Source organism: Labrus mixtus, chromosome 15 (assembly GCF_963584025.1).
Source record: "Labrus mixtus chromosome 15, fLabMix1.1, whole genome shotgun sequence".
NCBI lineage: Eukaryota > Metazoa > Chordata > Actinopteri > Labriformes > Labridae > Labrus > Labrus mixtus.
The window spans coordinates 28,143,540-28,163,270 of record NC_083626.1 but is presented as its reverse complement, the minus strand read 5'-3'; the positions used below and the strand labels follow the sequence as shown (position 1 = coordinate 28,163,270).

At 42.4% G+C, this 19,731-nt stretch overlaps 1 protein-coding gene across 2 annotated transcripts; it reads right to left on the bottom strand.

Annotated features, from left to right (window-relative positions):
* Window positions 1–4,084: 4,084 nt before the first annotated feature.
* LOC132990179 (microtubule-associated protein RP/EB family member 1-like) lies at window positions 4,085–15,496 on the bottom strand. Of its 2 annotated transcripts, XM_061058300.1 has the most exons (8): window positions 15,341–15,496; window positions 12,156–12,286; window positions 9,817–9,962; window positions 7,537–7,735; window positions 7,340–7,449; window positions 7,080–7,232; window positions 5,966–6,023; window positions 4,085–4,815 (listed from the first exon to the last, which is right to left on the bottom strand). In XM_061058300.1, the coding sequence occupies exons 2-7, from the start codon at window positions 12,274–12,276 to the stop codon at window positions 6,012–6,014; spliced, it is 741 nt and encodes a 246-aa protein (XP_060914283.1). In that variant the 5' UTR covers window positions 12,277–12,286; window positions 15,341–15,496; the 3' UTR covers window positions 4,085–4,815; window positions 5,966–6,011. The 2 variants fall into 2 exon arrangements, with proteins under 2 accessions (XP_060914283.1, XP_060914282.1); XM_061058299.1 differs by lacking the exon at window positions 5,966–6,023.
* Window positions 15,497–19,731: the final 4,235 nt, after the last annotated feature.

Sequence of the window (19,731 nt, the reverse complement as noted above, 5' to 3'; positions counted from 1 at the left end):
TTGAACTTCAGTTAAAATGTCCGTCTGTGTTTCCCAAAGTCAGACAAGAAACATTCAGAGATATTCACAGAGAAGGAAAGAAACCAGAATGAAAAAAAATCAGGTTGAAGAAGCTTGAATTCAAGATGTAGATTTTGATTACAAAAAAACAGAACTGTTATGTTAAGATAACGATGTAAGAAGTCGAGATCTCCAGAGAACAACTAGAAAAGACGTTGTAATAAACAGTTTGGATGTTGCATGTTCTCTCAGGGCCTCCGGACAACTCGACACATTTCAGTTCAACTTTTCACTATTTTCTGACACATTAAATATTTAAAAATCAGCTTATTAAAGACCAAGTTTCAAGTTGTCAATAATCAAATTTGGCCATTCTCGAATAAGGAGATCCTGACAGTGAGGAGACAGGACATCATCTTTAAAGGTGACATCTCCTCCTCTTCTTCAGTGTAAATAAGTGTCAGAGCTCCTCTTCAACATGTGTGTGAAGTTTCTTGTTCTAAATCCACTCTGATCCTGTATTTGATCATGTCTATAAACCCCTCTATTTCAGCCCTGCTCAGAACAGGCTGTTTCTGTGTCTGTACCTTTAAATATGTAAATGAGCTGTGTCTGACCACGCCCCCTCTCTGGAAGGGCTTGGATTCTCAGGGGGCAGAACAAACACCTAGCTGTGGGAGTGTCACCCACCTGGGGGAGGGGCTACTGCCCTTTGTGATGTCATGAAGGGAAAATCTCCAAACGGCCTGTTTGAGCACACATTTTCTGAAAAGTGGAGCAGGCAAAAGACGGAGAGGATGGACTTTTCTCATCATTGGGGGGTTTGTAGACGAACTAGAGACACATTAGAGTTAGAGGAACATGGTGAAGAGGATTTTGATGTGACCTTTAATAACAGTTTGAGTTGTGTAGCTTTTCGTCATCAGCACTTAAGAAATCAGAGCATGACTCCAGAATAAAACTTTCATATTCACTGTGCTGCAGCTTGAGGTGAAGGTCAGGTGTTCGACAAATCAACTCACAGAACATCACGTTTAATAATGGGACACATTTTCAGTGAATCATCAAACAGCAGAGTGAAGCCAGATTCTTTTTTTTATTGTTTCTTTACCTTCAGGAGTTCAAACACGACTAAATATTCATCTGACTCCTCTGTGTGATCATTTCATGCTACATTTTCTCTCATCTCAGTGTTTTAAATCCTGAAACATTCACCAAAGAATAAGACATGACGACTGAAATTAAATCTGGAAGTTTGTCAGATCTTAAATTCAGTGCGTTTGAGGAGAAAGAAAGATGAAGTTACGGCACTTTGCACATCTCCGTTATGAAGGGCAGACGGTTTAGAAGGAAAAAAAAAGAGATTTAAAATCACTCTTTGGAGTAAGGTTGTAGTTCTCATCATCTGTCTTTGTCTTAAAACCGATTTATGAAGGTCTCTGCCTCATCGCGATCAAATGCATTTTGACTCGGTCTTGTCTCGGTCTCAGACTAGGAGGACTTCAGGTTTTAAATCAAGACCGGTTAAGACCACCACTGATAGGATATTGTTCCAAGTCATTACTGAGATTAGAATGAAAACGCCTCTTTTTAAAAGAACAAATAACTTTAATTCATGTATCGTTTGATTTTTATTCCCCGGGTTACGGCTACAACCTTCCCGGTGTTTCGGTCTAAATGAGTGACACGCCCCCTAAACACATGATTATTTTTCTGTGATATTTATGGTCATGGTCTCGGTCCCTAAATATCTTGGTCTTGTCTCGGAGCACTCCGGTCTTGGGTTTGTCTTGGTCTCGGTTAGTGTGGTCTCGACTACAACACTACTTTGGAGAGTTTAAACGAGAGGGTTCATTCTGAAATAAGTGAAAATTGTTTCTAAAAATTCAGATTATGTTAGTTTTATGAAGAGACGTAGAGTTGTTCTGCTTCCTGTTGGACAGGCGGGTGACAAACACCGGCGGTTAGCTTGTGCTAGTGTGCTAAATTATCGTTTTTTCTTTTACAACAAAAGTTAATTTATCAAGTAGCTCGCAGTAAACGTTCACACTACATCCTGCAGTGGGCGAGAGCTTCTGGTAGTGATAAGCTCAGGAGGAGGGGGAGGGGCTCAGTTTGAACATTTTCTTAACAAGCTGTGACAAACATTTTTGCTGACTCCACCTTTAAATTATCCCCCCCCCCCCTAACCCTAACCCGACCCTCTGACGGAGGACGCGTTGATCTGCTTCACCCCGACACATCCCAGCTTCTGTCCACATTACCTCCAACGTTGTTTATTTTGAGAACACATAAAAAAAATGTGACTAACAGTACAAACATTTGTCCAAAAACAGCAGAGACTTACATTAAAGTAGAACAAAAGACAAAGCTATGAAGAAAAAAAAAAAAAAAAAAAAAAAAAGTATCTGTTATGAATAAGGCCATCGATAAAGTTATGTACTACAACAAGAACATGTCATCGTCTGTGTGTTTCAATGACTTACAAACATGTCAAAGAATGACACGGTACAGCGGTCTCAGGTTAGATCCACGACGTACAATGAGTTTTGAGCTCAGAGATGGAAGGGGGGGGGGGGGGGGGGGGGGGGGGAGAGAGAGAGAGAGAGAGAGAGAGAGAGACACCTGTCTTACACTCCCAGAAAGGAATATTTAGATTCAGTGGAAGTTTGACTCGTTGCTCCCACTTTGTTTCAAACTAAAATCAGTAATCAGAGCAGACTCGATCGGTCCGGCTACATGTAGAGGACAGTCAGAGCTCACAGTGTTTGGATCGCCCAGCGCCCCGTCAGAAACCAGTTTTATTTGGGGCTGGGGGGGAGATTAAGGGCCTCTGGTATGAAAACAGTGCATGTGCTTTAAAAACAGACAGTTCCAGAAGACTGAACGTACAAAAATATCACCTGTGATTTGGCAGCTTGTAACTGTTTTTGCACGTTTCTTTTTGCCAAACGCAGAAATCTGACATCAACTTGAAGGTTTAAGCCACATTGCTGGAATTTAAGAAGTGCACATTTAAGGAAAGCCTGAAATGTGAACACAGCGAGGTGGAGAGGGGAGGGAAGAGCCCTTTTTCTCTACTGGTGTGGCTTCAGCACACAAATTAAAATCTGGTTGTAATCGTCGAGTGACACGAGGGGAAACAAGCGTGCAAAGACTGACAGGCGCCGAAAACAAAGAAAAGGGAAAAACAGGACAAATAAAGACTTAAGAATGGAGTGTGGGGGAGGGGGAGGGACATGATAAAACAGTAGCATAACATTTACAAAAGCTCTTCTGAAGCTGAACAGGACAAAAATCAACAAGGTGTTCTTGGCGGGGAAAAAGGCAGAGAGAAGACCCGGCTGTCACGGCGTCCCAGAATGAAGCCTGCGGAGTCCAAGGACATTTTGGTGCATGACTTACAAAGTTCAAAGTTCACTGACTTCTTATTAAACGGAGCAGAAGGCTCGTCAAGATACCAGAATGTTAAACTATAAGATACCACTGCATCAAAACTAGAAGTCCAAGGCACCGGATATTGGTTCTTTTCAATCATGCAGTCAAACTCGTGCACAGTCTGAATTGCACAAACACATCGGCAACTTTCAAGTTCCTACAATGCTGCCCGTGCTTTTGTGAAAGTTGGACACAGTGTGCAGTCTCTCTAATGCAGCCGTCAAATGGAATATATGAACTTCTGTACTTTTTTTAAATACTATTGGTCAATAAAATAACAGACATTTTATTCTTTTTAAAACAGGTGGTGTTGAAATGTATCGAATATTTGGACCTCACTGAGCAGAGACGTGGACGAGAGCTGAATTACACATTTGCACGATTGTAACAGTTGTTGCTACCCACATGGAGTGACATTAAAACATCTTTTTTTAGGATGAAGATGCAGGGTAAACTGGGAGCCCTTCATCGGCTTCACTGAGCCCAGAAACACTTTCAGCGATCTGACTCACAGCGTTACTGGAGGGATTCTGGAAGCCCGCTGCATCGAGGCAGAAACATGTCATCCTCTCAAAAACACACAATCGGTAGTTAGCGTTAATAAAAGGGAGAGCAGCTAACAGAAAAACTTCAATGTGCCTCAGAATTTGGATCAAAATGAAGCAACACTCGAGTGTTTTATTTGGGAATGTTTGGACTTCCTTGGACTCGCTCGTGTGCCTGCGTCTTCCTCCTAAAGAGTCAGAGTCAGCGTCGGCAGGCGAGGCACAGAAACAACCAATCAGGGTTGGTCTGGGACAAAGTGATGATGCGTGACAGGCGGGTCTTCAGAGGAGGTTCTTCATGTTTGATTTGTTTTCAAACTGATTATTAAACACACACACATAACCACACACACACACACGTTACAAACAGTCAGAGAACATCACCGTGTTTTCACACTGAAGTCCATTACAAAAACCAGATTGGTACTGCACGGTCTGGTTTAGGGAGGGGCGGGGTTACAGGTGAGGGAGGGGGGGTTTCTCACAGACTGACAGGAGAGTTTGAAGTAGAGGCAGTGACCGAGGCGTCGTCGATTATCGTTAAAAAGGTGTTTCAGGAGAGGAGGGGCTGAGGGTTGGAGGAGGAAGTCCAGCGGGGGGGGGGGGGGGGGGGGGGGGGGGGGGGTCGGGTCGGGTCGGTGGAGGGAGGGAGGGAGGGGGACCAACAGTCGAGATCACGTTTGGTGCTGGGTATAAAACCAAAGTGGCCGTCTTGGCTTGTTGAGAGATCTCGAGGCGGGGTTGAAGACCACGGCGTCTGAGTGAAAGCTTCTCGCTGTCTTGAATATTAAAACTCCTCCTGCTCCTCAGCGTCCGGTATCACGAAACCATCCTGAGAGAGAGAGAGAGAGACATGAGTCTGGATTCCATTTATTCATCAACAAGCTCTTCATCTCTTTGGAGCCAGAAACCAAAAAAAAAAAAAAATCAGACAAGGACGAGTGAGCGATGGTTAGAAGTCTTGCACGCCTAAATCACTCGGTACGTTTACGCGTTAAAGATCGATTCATCGTGTTAGGGCAGAAGACATCAATGGATAGAAATCGCAGATTTCTCGAAGTTGGACTAAAGCATCTTGATAACGCAACTGGGGGTCAAGGGTCGAGGCGTTGTGAGCGCGCTCCACAGTTTCTGCGTCTAGCATAAATACGTAGAGGAAAACAAGACGCTGTGATCAACATGGCGAGCACTAGAGTGAGAGACTAACATGTCTGAACAGACGAGGAGAAACGTCTTTCTCACCGTTTAAAGAAACAACCAGTTTGCCTCCAGTTCAGTTTTTTGTTGTTTGTTTTTTGACGTTATAGGTCAACCCAAAGGTCCAACGGTAACTAGCTGAACGGGGGAATATCGCCACCTGCTGACGTGGAGTCAGACATACTTCTCTCTATAAATCTATTCTTCCCTGGGATAAGGACGACATCTGATTAAATTCCTAATTTTTTGCACTATTCCCCACTGCACTGTTTCATATTTAGTCATGTAAATATTAGTCTTTTCTTATGTTTATTGTTGATATTTAATGTTGTACCTGTACATAAGTTTACCCAAGTTAAATTCCTTGTGTGTGTAAGCACACCTGGACAATAAATCTGATTCTGATCGAGCTAGAACCGAAGCTCAACTTAAGCGTGCAGGTAAACGTACCGAGTGTGGAATAACTAATGGATTTAAAAAGACACTGAAAGGGGACGATGTCGTCGTCTTCTTCTGTAAGGAAAATCTAAAGCATCAAATCTTCACAGGAACTTTTCAAAGAGCAATTTATTTCTCCCTAAGAATTTATTTCTAGGACACTAAAGTTAAAACACTCCGATCAATCAATCGATGCTAACAAGTATAAATACGATTTTGGCAGCTCTTATTCGGGTTAGTTACGTATTAGGTTTTGTTAAGGGTCATTTATTAGTGTGATTGGGTGTTTATTAAGGGGGTGTGGCCACATGGAAACAGACAGTGACACTCATGGTTCATATAAACACCTTGTTAGCTCATCAGACAAGAATCCCGGCCTGAGCTCAGCGACTTTTAGTTTGTCTCCTGCAGGTTCAACGACAGACAGAAAGTGCGAGTGTAGGCTTTAGTGCAGTTTAACGATCACAACACAGCTCCTCATCTAAAGCCTTCCTCAGAGTTCAGTACATAACAGTTTAGATCTGGTTTTCTCCATACAGGTCACGGGAGGGGTCAGTACAGTTATCACACCCACAGTCAGCGTTCAGCCTCAGTGAGGGAGCCGCATGCCATTCCTCTGCAGGAATTCACAACGGCATCAGCAGTTGTTAAGAGCAGAACAAATGGGCTTTAATCCAGTACTGAGCTAAGAACAGATCACAACATTTTGTTTTGGGGGGGGGGCTTTAAAGATAAGGCTGGTAGTTCCTCACAAACTGTAAACTCTTAAGGATTGTTCACAGATTGATCTGTGTTTAAAAACATCATGTTTTTAGATGAATTTAGAGGAAGAATGTGCGACTTTCTGATCCAGTAGGTGTCGCCCTTAAGCACCAGCATGAAACCAAAACAAACTGCTGTTAGGCCACGCCTCCTCCATACTGCAGACAAAATTGTCCTTTGCTCGATGTGATTGCCTGTGGTCTGCATTGTTGTGTTAGCATGCTAATGTTAGCGCTCTTTAGTTAGCTTGTACCTTCACATTTCATGTAAACTGACACAGAATGAGCGTGATCTAAAAACTCTTACTAACATCCAAATAATCAGTGAGTATGTTCTTCTTCTTCTCTCTAGTTCTTGACTAAAACAGCTTTTATACACAAGGGGAGGAGCCGGCCGTCCCGTCCATGTAAACACGGCTCTGACAGCAACACAGCCAGCAGGACTTGAGCTTCTCCCTCATTGTAGACAGTCAGGACTCAGATGATTTATTTATGTGGAACATGTCGCACAGTCTTCCTTCAAGACGTCATTCTAAATAATGTTCTGTCTGAAAAACATTTTTTTATTGAGTCATTTTGTTGTTTTTTTCTCTCTGTAACTTTCATCATTTAAATAAACCATCAACTTGTCGCTCTACAGCATCACCTCACTCTCCTAACAGCGTTAACGCCTCTTATTAAAAACAGGTTTCAGGCTCACATCTGTGGCGTAGAGGATGTCGATGATCCTCTGCAGTGTCGGGTCGCCCTCTCCTTCCTTCTCCTGGCAGATCAGCTCGATGTTCCTCAGCTTACCAAAATAAAAATCTCTCTCCTTCTCCATGTCCTGAATGGTCGACTTCAGCATGTCCATCTTGGAAGAAAGTAAAGAAGTTTTGTCTCCACTCCTCCATGACGACACAAACACTAATGATTGTCACATTAGAATATTTGCTAGCTGGTGTTATGCGTTATGCTAACCTCGTTAATAAGCTCCGCCCTCTCCTCGTCGCCTCCTCCCATCCCCGGCTTCCTCGCGCTGACGTTAGACAACTTGGGCGCTACCTTGGCGACAGGCGGCCTCTGAGGAGCTGAGGACACACAAATAAAGACGTTCATAAACAAGTCCCAAAGCAGTTTCAAACGGTCCGACCCAGCAGACTAACCACAGCTCTGACCTTGACTGAGGGCCTTCTTGGGGGGTTTGTTGAGCGCTGACAGGGAGGGTCCTTGGGGCATGGCGTCCTGGCCCTGCCTCGCCTCCACCGGGTCGTACTCCTTTCCATCGTAGTTGGCGTCAAAGAACTTCTTGAACCACTGAACGAACTCAAAGTTGTCCTGGAACTTCCCCTTCACCAGTTTGTCTACTGGAATGATCTGGAAGAACACGCAGAGAGGGAGAGTAAAGACCAGGATGTGCGGGCGTGCATCGTGTTTAACAAGCTTTCATTTCTCTGTTATGAGTTCTTCTGTCTGGTGTCATGACATGTTCAGTATCACTGTCACTACAGGGGCATACATACTCATCTCTACACTCAAACCTTTTAAGGACCTGACACCGCTTCATGAAACAAAACTTTTAAAACCTTAAACTATTCATTCTGCATTAACTGAAGAAGCTGTTGACACATAATTGACTTTAAAGTTGACACAGAAAACTTGTTAGGATGCGGTTCAGTTGCTTATTTAAACAACGAGCAGTTACAGGAACTCCTGAGGGAAAACCTTAACGCTCCACAGTGTTCACCAGTTGTTCAATAAAACAACAACTGCTCTCCTCGGTGCATTAAACACAAATCTGTCCAGAATAAGAAGTGTCAGCGTTAAAACAAAAACAAACAAGCTCAGCAGTGAACACGATTAATCAGCAGTGGAGGAAGCCGACATCATCGTACAATACTCGCTCACAAAGCTCCAACGAGGCCAAAGTCCAACCTGCCGACACAATGCCGGGGTTTATAACTCTGAAGGGCAGCACACTGATGTGCCAAACATGTTCGAGTGTCTGTAACACACGTCGCACTGTGCAGGCGCTTCAGACACAGAAGCGCACATCTGCAGTGAAGAGTTAAGAGAGCCGGACAGCAGGAAGGAAGCTGTCCCATGAATAAGTTATAGGAGCTCCATCGATAGTCCTGCAGGCTGCTGCATGTTCAGTCTAAATACAAATGATGACTAAGCTGCATCTGCCCAGCCCTGGATTAATGTGCGCTGGCCTTCTGACAACAAACACTGAGACAAGTTGTTCTGATCTGCAGAGGGTTCAAAATGATTTAACTTCAGAAGAGACTGCTTTACAGGGCTGTCAGAAATACCAGAATTGTATTCTTCCACATGATACTAGTTCAAATCAAACACTATCAATACTGTTTCCAAACCATGGCAACAAAAGCTGACGTCCTAATCACCGCAAATGAAGAAAACAAGTTTGGCATCTTTCTGAGAAGTGTCAGGATTTGGATCTGAATGGACCACAGCGGCTCTCTCTTTTGCTTGAGGAAACTTTTGGTTCAAATTTTGACTGAAGCTTAAACTTTGGTACTTATCGATACTAAAATGGGAATATTTTATTGTTTTAACTCAAGTCAGATTTGAAAATGTTTTGATTTATAGCCTTTATTTCCTCTTACAGTTTAACATTGGTAGACTTGTGAGAGAGAGAAGAGGGAGAGTGATGTGATAGAAAAGTAAAACTGCTAACCTAGACGGACACATCAAATGTCTCCCTGTGGGATCAACTGAGCGTCTCCTCTGATACACGCCTCTGTTTACGAGGCAGCAGCTGAACTTTGAGTATTTCAAATAAAACATGTGCTCATGCTAGGTGAACTAAATGCTAGGTGAACCCGCCTGCGCCGACACACAAGTATTGAATTTGAATTTTGGGCACTGAATTTGAGTAATGTTTATTAAACAGACATACGCTGAGGAAACAGAACAGAAGGCAGAGTGAAAGACGAGCTGACAAAGTGACTCATGATCAGATCAGATCAGCTCAGCTGGTTGGGAGGGGCCGACGCGTCACGCAGCAGGAAGGAACAACAGATGATGTTACTATTAAAACATGACATGAAGCTCTGTTTGAACAATCAGCTGTGAATAGTTTCCTCTTCACATAGTATCAGTTTCAAACTCTTAAGGCTTCTAAGATCTGATACATTTGTTGTTGAAATTGTAATTTTGAAGCTAAAATAACTCGAAGCTAGTCAAGATTTCACAGCTCATATACAACGCTGTATTTTTTTTTTCCCTTTAGGGTTTTTATGTTTGACGTTCCTCCAACAGCACTCTGCAGCTTTAAATATCACAAGGCAACATTTTTGGACTAAAGCAGCGAGTCGGTGAGATCATGAGGTGCAGATGATACATCACATTGTGAGCGAGCTCGACCTAATCTGTTGGAAAAGTTAACAGAACTGAACTTCATAATTCATTTGAAGGTTTTTTTTTAAACTTACCTTGTCTACTGCCATCTTTTTGAAGGACAGCTGCAGGAGCTTGTAATTATGGATGTATTCATGCTCCAGCTTGGCACCAAATTTAACTCTCTTCAGAGGCACTGAGTTGGGAAACAGCATGTCCATGAACTGGCAGTATGCACCACCTGGAGAAAAAAAAAACACAGAAAGTAGCAAAAGTTTATATTTCATATATCAAGTCCTTTGATGTCTCAGATAGAGGGAGGGACGGAGTGTTTGCTGTATGTTTAAAATCAGCAAATGCCTTCAATGTAAAAGAAAAACAAAGAACAAAGCAGCCATAATGCCAACTTTGAAACAACACAAACCCTAATACCACTGAACACATCATCAAGCGTCGTCTGATTTTTGTATTTAATAAAAAGCTTGCTGTGTAGCTGCACTCATTGTCCAAAGAAATCTGAGAATGATCGTAGTGGTACATCCTTCATCGAGTACGTTGACATGGACTTCAGTATCCCGGTTTGATGTACACATTATATCCTGATTTCAGGAAAATCGGGATAAGCCCTTATCCTGACTTTTAGAAACCGGACGTTTTTTAGTGATGAAAGAATTAAATATAATTGGAAGTTTAGATGAGAGAAAGCATTGAAATGATGACCTATTCAAGTCTGTGGTGACCAGTCTACAGGACGCCACAGTTTGTTTTGTTAAAAATAATCCTCACAGAGCCGGAATACTATTAGTTATAATGTATACAGGGATGAATAACCAGGTTTCTGTGTGTGCATGGAAACACCATATCCTGAATATGATCAAAACCAGGATGAGGCTCATAACCGGGACACTCCAGTCCATGAACACACTCAGTCTGGAGATGAAAGGGGAACCAGACAATCGATGGTAAAAAGAAAATCCTTTACTTTAGTTGAAGGTACTTCCCCTTCAAAACACAAGATTTAGATATAATTTATTTTATATACCACTGAAAGAAAACCCTTTTGATGAATATATCTTTCAACCGGGGATTAAAGGGACAAGCTCTGCAGGCAGTCACTGCTCTGACACGCCTTTTATTACACACAAAAAAGACTTGGATATTAACAAGCCAGAGAAAAAAATCTGGAAATGTACAATACCTGCATGTAGACATGTGTTTAATAACGGACTGAAGGATGTTGGCAGTTCAACAGAGTCAGGAAATAAGACGACGTGTTCCTACAGGAGGCCTCCGTCACACGTTGTTAGATTTGATATTGTAAATACACTTTGTAGCTCTGTGACACTTCTCTTATATGTCAGATAAGGTCACCATATATGCTGTTTATATTTTGACGCACTGTGTCTCCGTTTATTGAAACTTTTGCAGATGCATCTTCTCTTCAACTGCTTCACAGCCCGTCCTACACCAGCCACAGCTGATCTATCTTGCAGCACCAGCCTTGCAGGTTTTGCTTCATGCATTCATCAAAAAAAGAGAAGCAACTAGAGGTCAAGGTTCAGGCTGCTTGTTACTGTCAAATTGTTCAGATCAGTAGAACTCCTTCAAAGTTTTGAGAAATAGAAGGAGCCCTCTCCTTTGTCTTGTGTTTGCACTGAGATCTGTCGTGGTTCTAAATTTATTGTTTGAAGGACTGTTTTGGGTCGACATTACGTCCCCCGTGGTTAGGTTAAGCAACCCCCAACTAGACCATTTAAATCCCAATTTTGGGCTTGATTTTTACCCCCACACAACGATCGGGAGGGCCTGGCCCGATTCAAGGCGGGTCGGCCCCAAAGAATCCTCAAGTGTGAGGCGTCACTACGATTGTTTTTACTGCTCCCCAGAGAGTCGGAACCTCCCTGATATGGAATCTTAAACATCCAATATGTTTGATATTAACGATTTCTGAATATTTAAAAAAAAAAAAAAAATCGGTTAAGATTTGAGAATGGTCTACTGTGTTGTCAGCTTTAGACCTAAGAGCAGGTACTCTACCAGTACAGGATGAACCCTGATTGATGAACGTATGGGCCAATGAAGCACAGGAAACGGACATCTTTAAAGGTCTTGATCATAGTTTATCTGATACATCCCTCACCTTCAGTATAGTTAACATAAAAACAGGGTGTGCAGTTTGCTGACTGTGATTAATTACAGCTACAAGTTTAATCAAAGCTGCACCTTTGATGAAACAAAGCATTTAACTTCATGGATGTTTCATTATTCTCGTGTGATAATAATAAAAGCTTCAGTGTTTCATTGTCACCACACTCAGCGACGACTGCCCTACTTGATCCCCAACACCGCACACTCGTTAAATATCATCACGCTTACAGACCATCAGGCTGTTTCAGGACGTCTGACAACTATCTGTTAATGAAACAGAACTTACCTGAGCACAACATTTCTATCTTGGTGAGGTTCATCTGTAGAGACTCATTGATCCACTCCAACATGTCGTGGCGACTTAAATTATCGCTGGTCACTGAGGTCGAGTATACGTTCACAGCCATGGTCAATCACCTGCGGACGCAAAGCAGAGAAACATTAGTGTGAAGAAAGTTTTATCTGCTGTTCTTAAACAACAAATTTCACAATAAACTAGTTTGGTAATTTCCACATCAACAGAGAAGTTACTTTTCTCTCTATGCTTAATCTGAAGCTGCAGCTCAGTTTTTCTCATCATGATGAATCTGCTGAGAAGTTTCTTTAATCTTTATCTGAACTGTATTTCAGATCGTATTGTTCAGTTTGCAAAGGTCAAACCCACTTTCCCCAGCAGCCCAAAACCTCAGACTGTTCAAGAGCACATAAAACAACAGGAGCAAATAATCACATTTAGAAACTGGAACTTTGTTGACTTCCTGAAAAATAAGAGGACCAATTGTTCAAGAACCAAACTAAAGTTACGTAACAGCTGAAACCTTTATTCGCAGTTCATGCTCGGGCTCATCTCCACAGCAGGCAGGGCAAGCTACTTCCTCAACAGCTGAAAGTAATACCTTGAGGCCTCAATTTATTCAAAACAGTGGTTTAAGACGTCAAAACAATATGAGCCTTATCGTTAGTGAAAAATGAGTGCAGTCATTTTACACGTTCTCTCGTCTACACCTCAGGTGTGAAATTGCTTTTACTGAGTACCATCTCTGTTGGTTTGTTTACATCCTGATCATTTCCTGTATCTCAACATTATTTCAAACGGGAAAACCTGAATGAATTCGGATAAATTAACGCTTTAATGAATTATATGAGCGGCCTGTCATTCTACTAAAACTGTTAATCTTCGATATGATATTTTAAAATGACATTGACACCCGTTTCGATACCATGGCAACACCTAGGCACCTTATATTAAGTAAGGCCCCGTGTCCACATAGCTTTTTTTCTGAGCGCCAGCGTCTTTTATTAAAAATTGTTTTCAATGTAGGAGAGCATTCGCAGCATTGGATTTTTTTTTTTTTTAAGTGCTTTTTTGGCTTTTGAAGAAACACACCTATTGTGTAAAATATGAAGAATAGCTGATAGAAATAAAAAGTTACAGATGATTTGCACTCTTTAAAATGTTGTTAATTAACTGCACTTCAGTTTGTTATCTTCATACTGAACAAGGTAATAATAACACAGCTTCACATCACAGGTACTCTGGATTTGGTACTGATTGTTGCTTCTATTTATATTTGATTCTGTCTATACTTCCTACAGCTGTATTGTGTTTAAAGGGCAACTGTAACGACCAGATCTCCCCCGGGACTAATTAACTATTTCTGATCCTGTAGACAAAAGGGGGGTTGACTGGTTGCTGACTGTGGTTGAGGTAGATTAGTAATTGTAAAATAAATAAATTACTGATTGTTCTTTGGGAAACGGGGATAAACGTTATAAGGAGAGGAAACCAGGCACTCCAATCAATACTTATTTTTAAATGAGTAAGGAAATACTTAAAAAGGCCTTCATTATATATAACAGCTAAATAATTTAAAACGCAAAAGATATTTTACAATTTTCTGATATCGTGCAAGTCTAATATTTACATAATAATGCAGACAGTATTTATCTGGTTTGAGTTTCTCTATTGTTCACATCACAGTATACAGATAAAAACTATATCTCAATATCAGTTTTATTTAAAATCATGCAGCTCTAATTTTAACCCTCTAAATATAAATACTTACTGTAACTTAAACAATAACTAAAACTGTATATAACATATATCATTAGAATATATATATTGACTTATACATTCATCTATTGTATTGTCTATTTTATATATTTGTGTTGTTTTTACATTTATTATTATTTATATTTAAGAATGCTACATGGTGACCTGAAATATGGCTCTTGTATTAATGTATGAACCTCTCTTTGTTTAAATCGTTAATGTTAAATATTTAATTAAAACCTAATCATTAGATTGTCCAGTAATGAATGTAATGTTTTCAGTATCACTGTCCCGGCTGGATCAATGAAACTGGGCCCGGTTAGAAACGTAGAAGCTAACGGTAGCGGCGGTTAGCCAACAGGCAGGCAACTCATGCTGCATTCACGTCCTGCTTGGACATCCCAACTGCCGAGAAACGCATGCCTGCACCTCGCAGGACAATGTAAGAATATGACAGAAACACTGTATGCTGCTGAATTTTCTACCCACCCTTTAAAATCCTCTGCAGACACGAAAGAGCCAAACACGGGTCACAGGACATATTAACGCAGGTAATGAAAATGCGTCTTTTAGTGTTCATGTCTTATCTGGACCGTGAGTCTGTATTTAATTAATACGAATTTAAGATACGTTTTTTATGACATATCTGTCCCCAGAAACAAGACCACCCGTTTTGAAACAGTTCTGCAAGGTGCATTTAATTACCGTTGTTCTGTGTCCACGAGCTGCAAGTAGTCATTAAGATAACAACATGACATTTGTAGCATATATATATATATACAATTTAATCATTGTCAGCAACTAATACTGACAGCCTCTTCCTATGCTTTCAACAGTTAAAGTTGTGATTCCGACATAATTTGTGAAAGACAAAATTTTCCGATCATTTTGGGAGAACATGAAGGCCCCGTTAGCTGCCTAAATAGCTTAACTAGCTTAGCGGTGTGGAGGCTACTCACACTAAACTGAACCGTTACCGTCTGATAACCGGTAAAAGTAGCGGAAACTTTACTGGTATTATCGTCGAAGATGTGGTATTAACTGAAAACGTTAATAATCGCTGGCTAAACACGATCACCGGCTCATTTGTGACAGTTTTAGTCAGAGGCAGGAGGACGTTTTCCCCGCCCTGAACCGAGCGAGCAGCCCGCTAGCTGCCGTTAGCTTCCGACAAACGAGACAAACTTACAGAAACGAGAAGTTTGAAACGTCACTTAAACTGATTTAAACTCACAGAAGTGGGACAAACAGTTAACGACTCCGAGGTGGGTTTAACTCGGATGCAAACGGCCACATCCCGGTGATGTTCCTGCTAATCACCAGCTAGCCACAGCGGGGCTAACAGAGGCGACGCTCGCCGTTTCACATGCCGGTAAATAACGTCAAATGTCTCCGTGTTCAGGAGCCGGTCACCGTACCTGGAGTTGATTTGCCTTCACGGTGGTTTTATTTATGTCGGCTGTGACTCTGAGTTATAAAAAAGACCTCTCGTTATTCGCCACTTCTGCTTTTCTTACCTTCGTCTTGGCACTTCACGTTCACTCTACCGGCAGCGGAAGAACCGTTTTTAAGACGTCACGGCGTAACGGTTAACGCCTACACGTAACGACAGCGTGATGAGCGTAACTATGGATACCATTACCAACCAACTGCATTTAAGCGAACGACCCCTTGCGGCTAATTATCAATCAATCAATCAATTTTTATTTTTATAGCGTCAACTCATAACAAGTGTTATCTCGAGACACTTTACATAAAGCAGGTAAAAGACCTTACTCATTGTTATGTTATATAAAGCAGGTAAAAGACCTTACTCATTGTTATGTTACATAAAGCAGGTAAAAGACCTTACTCATTGTTATGTTACATGAAGCAGGTAAAAGACCTTACTTATTGTTATGTTACAAGAAGCAGGTAAAAGACCTTACTCATTGTTATGTTACAAGAAGCAGGTAAAAGACCTTACTCATTGTTATGTTACAAGAAGCAGGTAAAAGACCTTACTCATTGTTATGTTACAAAAAGCAGGTAAAAGACCTTACTCATTGTTATGTTACATAAAGCAGGTAAAAGACCTTACTCATTGTTATGTTACATAAAGCAGGTAAAAGACCTTACTCATTGTTATGTTACATAAAGCAGGTAAAAGACCTTACTCATTGTTATGTTACAAAGATCCGGCCTTTCTATCATGAGCACTTTAGCAAAGCAGCAAAAGTTACAGTGGTAAGAAGAAACTGTCTTATTAAAGACTAAGATCAAGAAATCTTCGGCCGGATCCCCGGCTCATGATGAAACAGCCTTCACAGGCCTAGACCATAGACTGTAAAAATAATGGACGGGACAAGGTCCCCGGTCTAGTGAAGCTTTTATTTTTAGAGCTCCCCCTGCTGACTGGCTGCAGTATAGGTCATAAACCCCGCCTCCTCAATGATAACAGACGGGATGTGGGTCAAACTGTAAAGCTAAAATACTCGTCACGTTTTTTCCAAACCTAAACTCTGCTGTGATCATTAGTTATTATCACCCTACATTGTATTCAAGTGCTCATTTTTCTGTGAAGTTTGTTTTAAATAAGTTATTTAAGGTTGAAAAACGGGATTTTACGTCATATTTGACGATGATTGACAGCCGCTGATCTTGCGTAACTCTCTTTGTGAATAGTAAATTCACAGACTCTGTCCACCTTCTCACTGTAACAAAGCTCCAGACTCTGTCCACCTTCTCACTGTTCACTGTAACAAAGCTCCAGACTCTGTCCACCTTCTCACTGTTCACTGTAACAAAGCTCCAGACTCTGTCCACCTTCTCACTGTAACAAAGCTCCAGACTCTGTCCACCTTCTCACTGTAACAAAGCTCCAGACTCTGTCCACCTTCTCACTGTTCACTGTAACAAAGCACCAGACTCTGTCCACCTTCTCACTGTTCACTGTCACAAAGCGCCAGACTCTGTCCACCTTCTCACTGTTCACTGTCACAAAGCTCCAGACTCTGTCCACCTTCTCACTGTTCACTGTAACAAAGCTCCAGACTCTGTCCACCTTCTCACTGTTCACTGTTCACTGTTACAAAGCTCCAGACTCTGTCCACCTTCTCACTGTTCACTGTTCACTGTAACAAAGCTCCAGACTCTGTCCGCCTTCTCACTGTTCACTGTAACAAAGCTCCAGACTCTGTCCACCTTCTCACTGTTCACTGTTACAAAGCACCAGACTCTGTCCACCTTCTCACTGTTCACTGTCACAAAGCTCCAGACTCTGTCCGCCTTCTCACTGTTCACTGTAACAAAGCTCCAGACTCTGTCCACCTTCTCACTGTTCACTGTTACAAAGCACCAGACTCTGTCCACCTTCTCACTGTTCACTGTAACAAAGCTCCAGACTCTGTCCACCTTCTCACTGTTCACTGTCACAAAGCTCCAGACTCTGTCCACCTTCTCACTGTTCACTGTAACAAAGCTCCAGACTCTGTCCACCTTCTCACTGTTCACTGTTCACTGTAACAAAGCTCCAGACTCTGTCCACCTTCTCACTGTTCACTGTAACAAAGCTCCAGACTCTGTCCACCTTCTCACTGTTCACTGTTCACTGTAACAAAGCTCCAGACTCTGTCCACCTTCTCACTGTAACAAAGCACCAGACTCTGTCCACCTTCTTACTGTTCACTGTCACAAAGCTCCAGACTCTGTCCACCTTCTCATTGTTCACTGTAACAAAGCACCAGACTCTGTCCACCTTCTCACTGTTCACTGTCACAAAGCTCCAGACTCTGTCCACCTTCTCACTGTTCACTGTCACAAAGCTCCAGACTCTGTCCACCTTCTCACTGTTCACTGTAACAAAGCTCCAGACTCTGTCCACCTTCTCACTGTTCACTGTAACAAAGCACCAGACTCTGTCCACCTTCTCACTGTTCACTGTTACAAAGCTCCAGACTCTGTCCACCTTCTCACTGTTCACTGTAACAAAGCTCCAGACTCTGTCCACCTTCTCACTGTTCACTGTCACAAAGCTCCAGACTCTGTCCACCTTCTCACTGTTCACTGTCACAAAGCTCCAGACTCTGTCCACCTTCTCACTGTTCACTGTAACAAAGCTCCAGACTCTGTCCACATTCTCACTGTTCACTGTTCACTGTTACAAAGCTCCAGACTCTGTCCACCTTCTCACTGTAACAAAGCACCAGACTCTGTCCACCTTCTTACTGTTCACTGTCACAAAGCTCCAGACTCTGTCCACCTTCTCATTGTTCACTGTCACAAAGCTCCAGACTCTGTCCACCTTCTCACTGTTCACTGTAACAAAGCACCAGACTCTGTCCATCTTCTCACTGTTCACTGTAACAAAGCTCCAGACTCTGTCCACCTTCTCACTGTTCACTGTTCACTGTCACAAAGCTCCAGACTCTGTCCACCTTCTCACTGTAACAAAGCTCCAGACTCTGTCCACCTTCTCACTGTTCACTGTAACAAAGCTCCAGACTCTGTCCACCTTCTCACTGTTCACTGTCACAAAGCTCCAGACTCTGTCCACCTTCTCACTGTTCACTGTAACAAAGCTCCAGACTCTGTCCACCTTCTCACTGTTCACTGTAACAAAGCTCCAGACTCTGTCCACCTTCTTACTGTTCACTGTTCACTGTTCACTGTCACAAAGCTCCAGACTCTGTCCACCTTCTCACTGTTCACTGTAACAAAGCTCCAGACTCTGTCCACCTTCTCACTGTTCACTGTAACAAAGCTCCAGACTCTGTCCACCTTCTCACTGTAACAAAGCTCCAGACTCTGTTCACTGTTCACTGTAACAAAGCTCCAGACTCTGTCCACCTTCTCACTGTTCACTGTAACAAAGCTCCAGACTCTGTCCACCTTCTTACTGTTCACTGTAACAAAGCTCCAGACTCTGTCCACCTTCTCACTGTTCACTGTAACAAAGCTCCAGACTCTGTCCACCTTCTCACTGTTCACTGTAACAAAGCTCCAGACTCTGTCCACCTTCTCACTGTTCACTGTCACAAAGCTCCAGACTCTGTCCACCTTCTCACTGTTCACTGTAACAAAGCTCCAGACTCTGTCCACCTTCTCACTGTCACAAAGCTCCAGACTCTGTCCACCTTCTCACTGTTCACTGTCACAAAGCTCCAGACTCTGTCCACCTTCTCACTGTCACAAAGCTCCAGACTCTGTCCACCTTCTCACTGTTCACTGTAACAAAGCTCCAGACTCTGTCCACCTTCTCACTGTTCACTGTCACAGAGCACCAGACTCTGTCCACCTTCTCACTGTTCACTGTAACAAAGCTCCAGACTCTGTCCACCTTCTCACTGTTCACTGTTCACTGTAACAAAGCTCCAGACTCTGTCCACCTTCTCACTGTTCACTGTTCACTGTCACAAAGCTCCAGACTCTGTCCACCTTCTCACTGTAACAAAGCTCCAGACTCTGTCCGCCTTCTCACTGTTCACTGTAACAAAGCTCCAGACTCTGTCCACCTTCTCACTGTTCACTGTAACAAAGCTCCAGACTCTGTCCACCTTCTCACTGTTCACTGTAACAAAGCACCAGACTCTGTCCACCTTCTCACTGTTCACTGTTCACTGTTACAAAGCACAAGACTCTGTCCACCTTCTCACTGTTCACTGTTCACTGTCACAAAGCACAAGACTCTGTCCACCTTCTCACTGTTCACTGTAACAAAGCTCCAGACTCTGTCCACCTTCTCACTGTTCACTGTAACAAAGCTCCAGACTCTGTCCACCTTCTCACTGTTCACTGTTCACTGTCACAAAGCACAAGACTCTGTCCACCT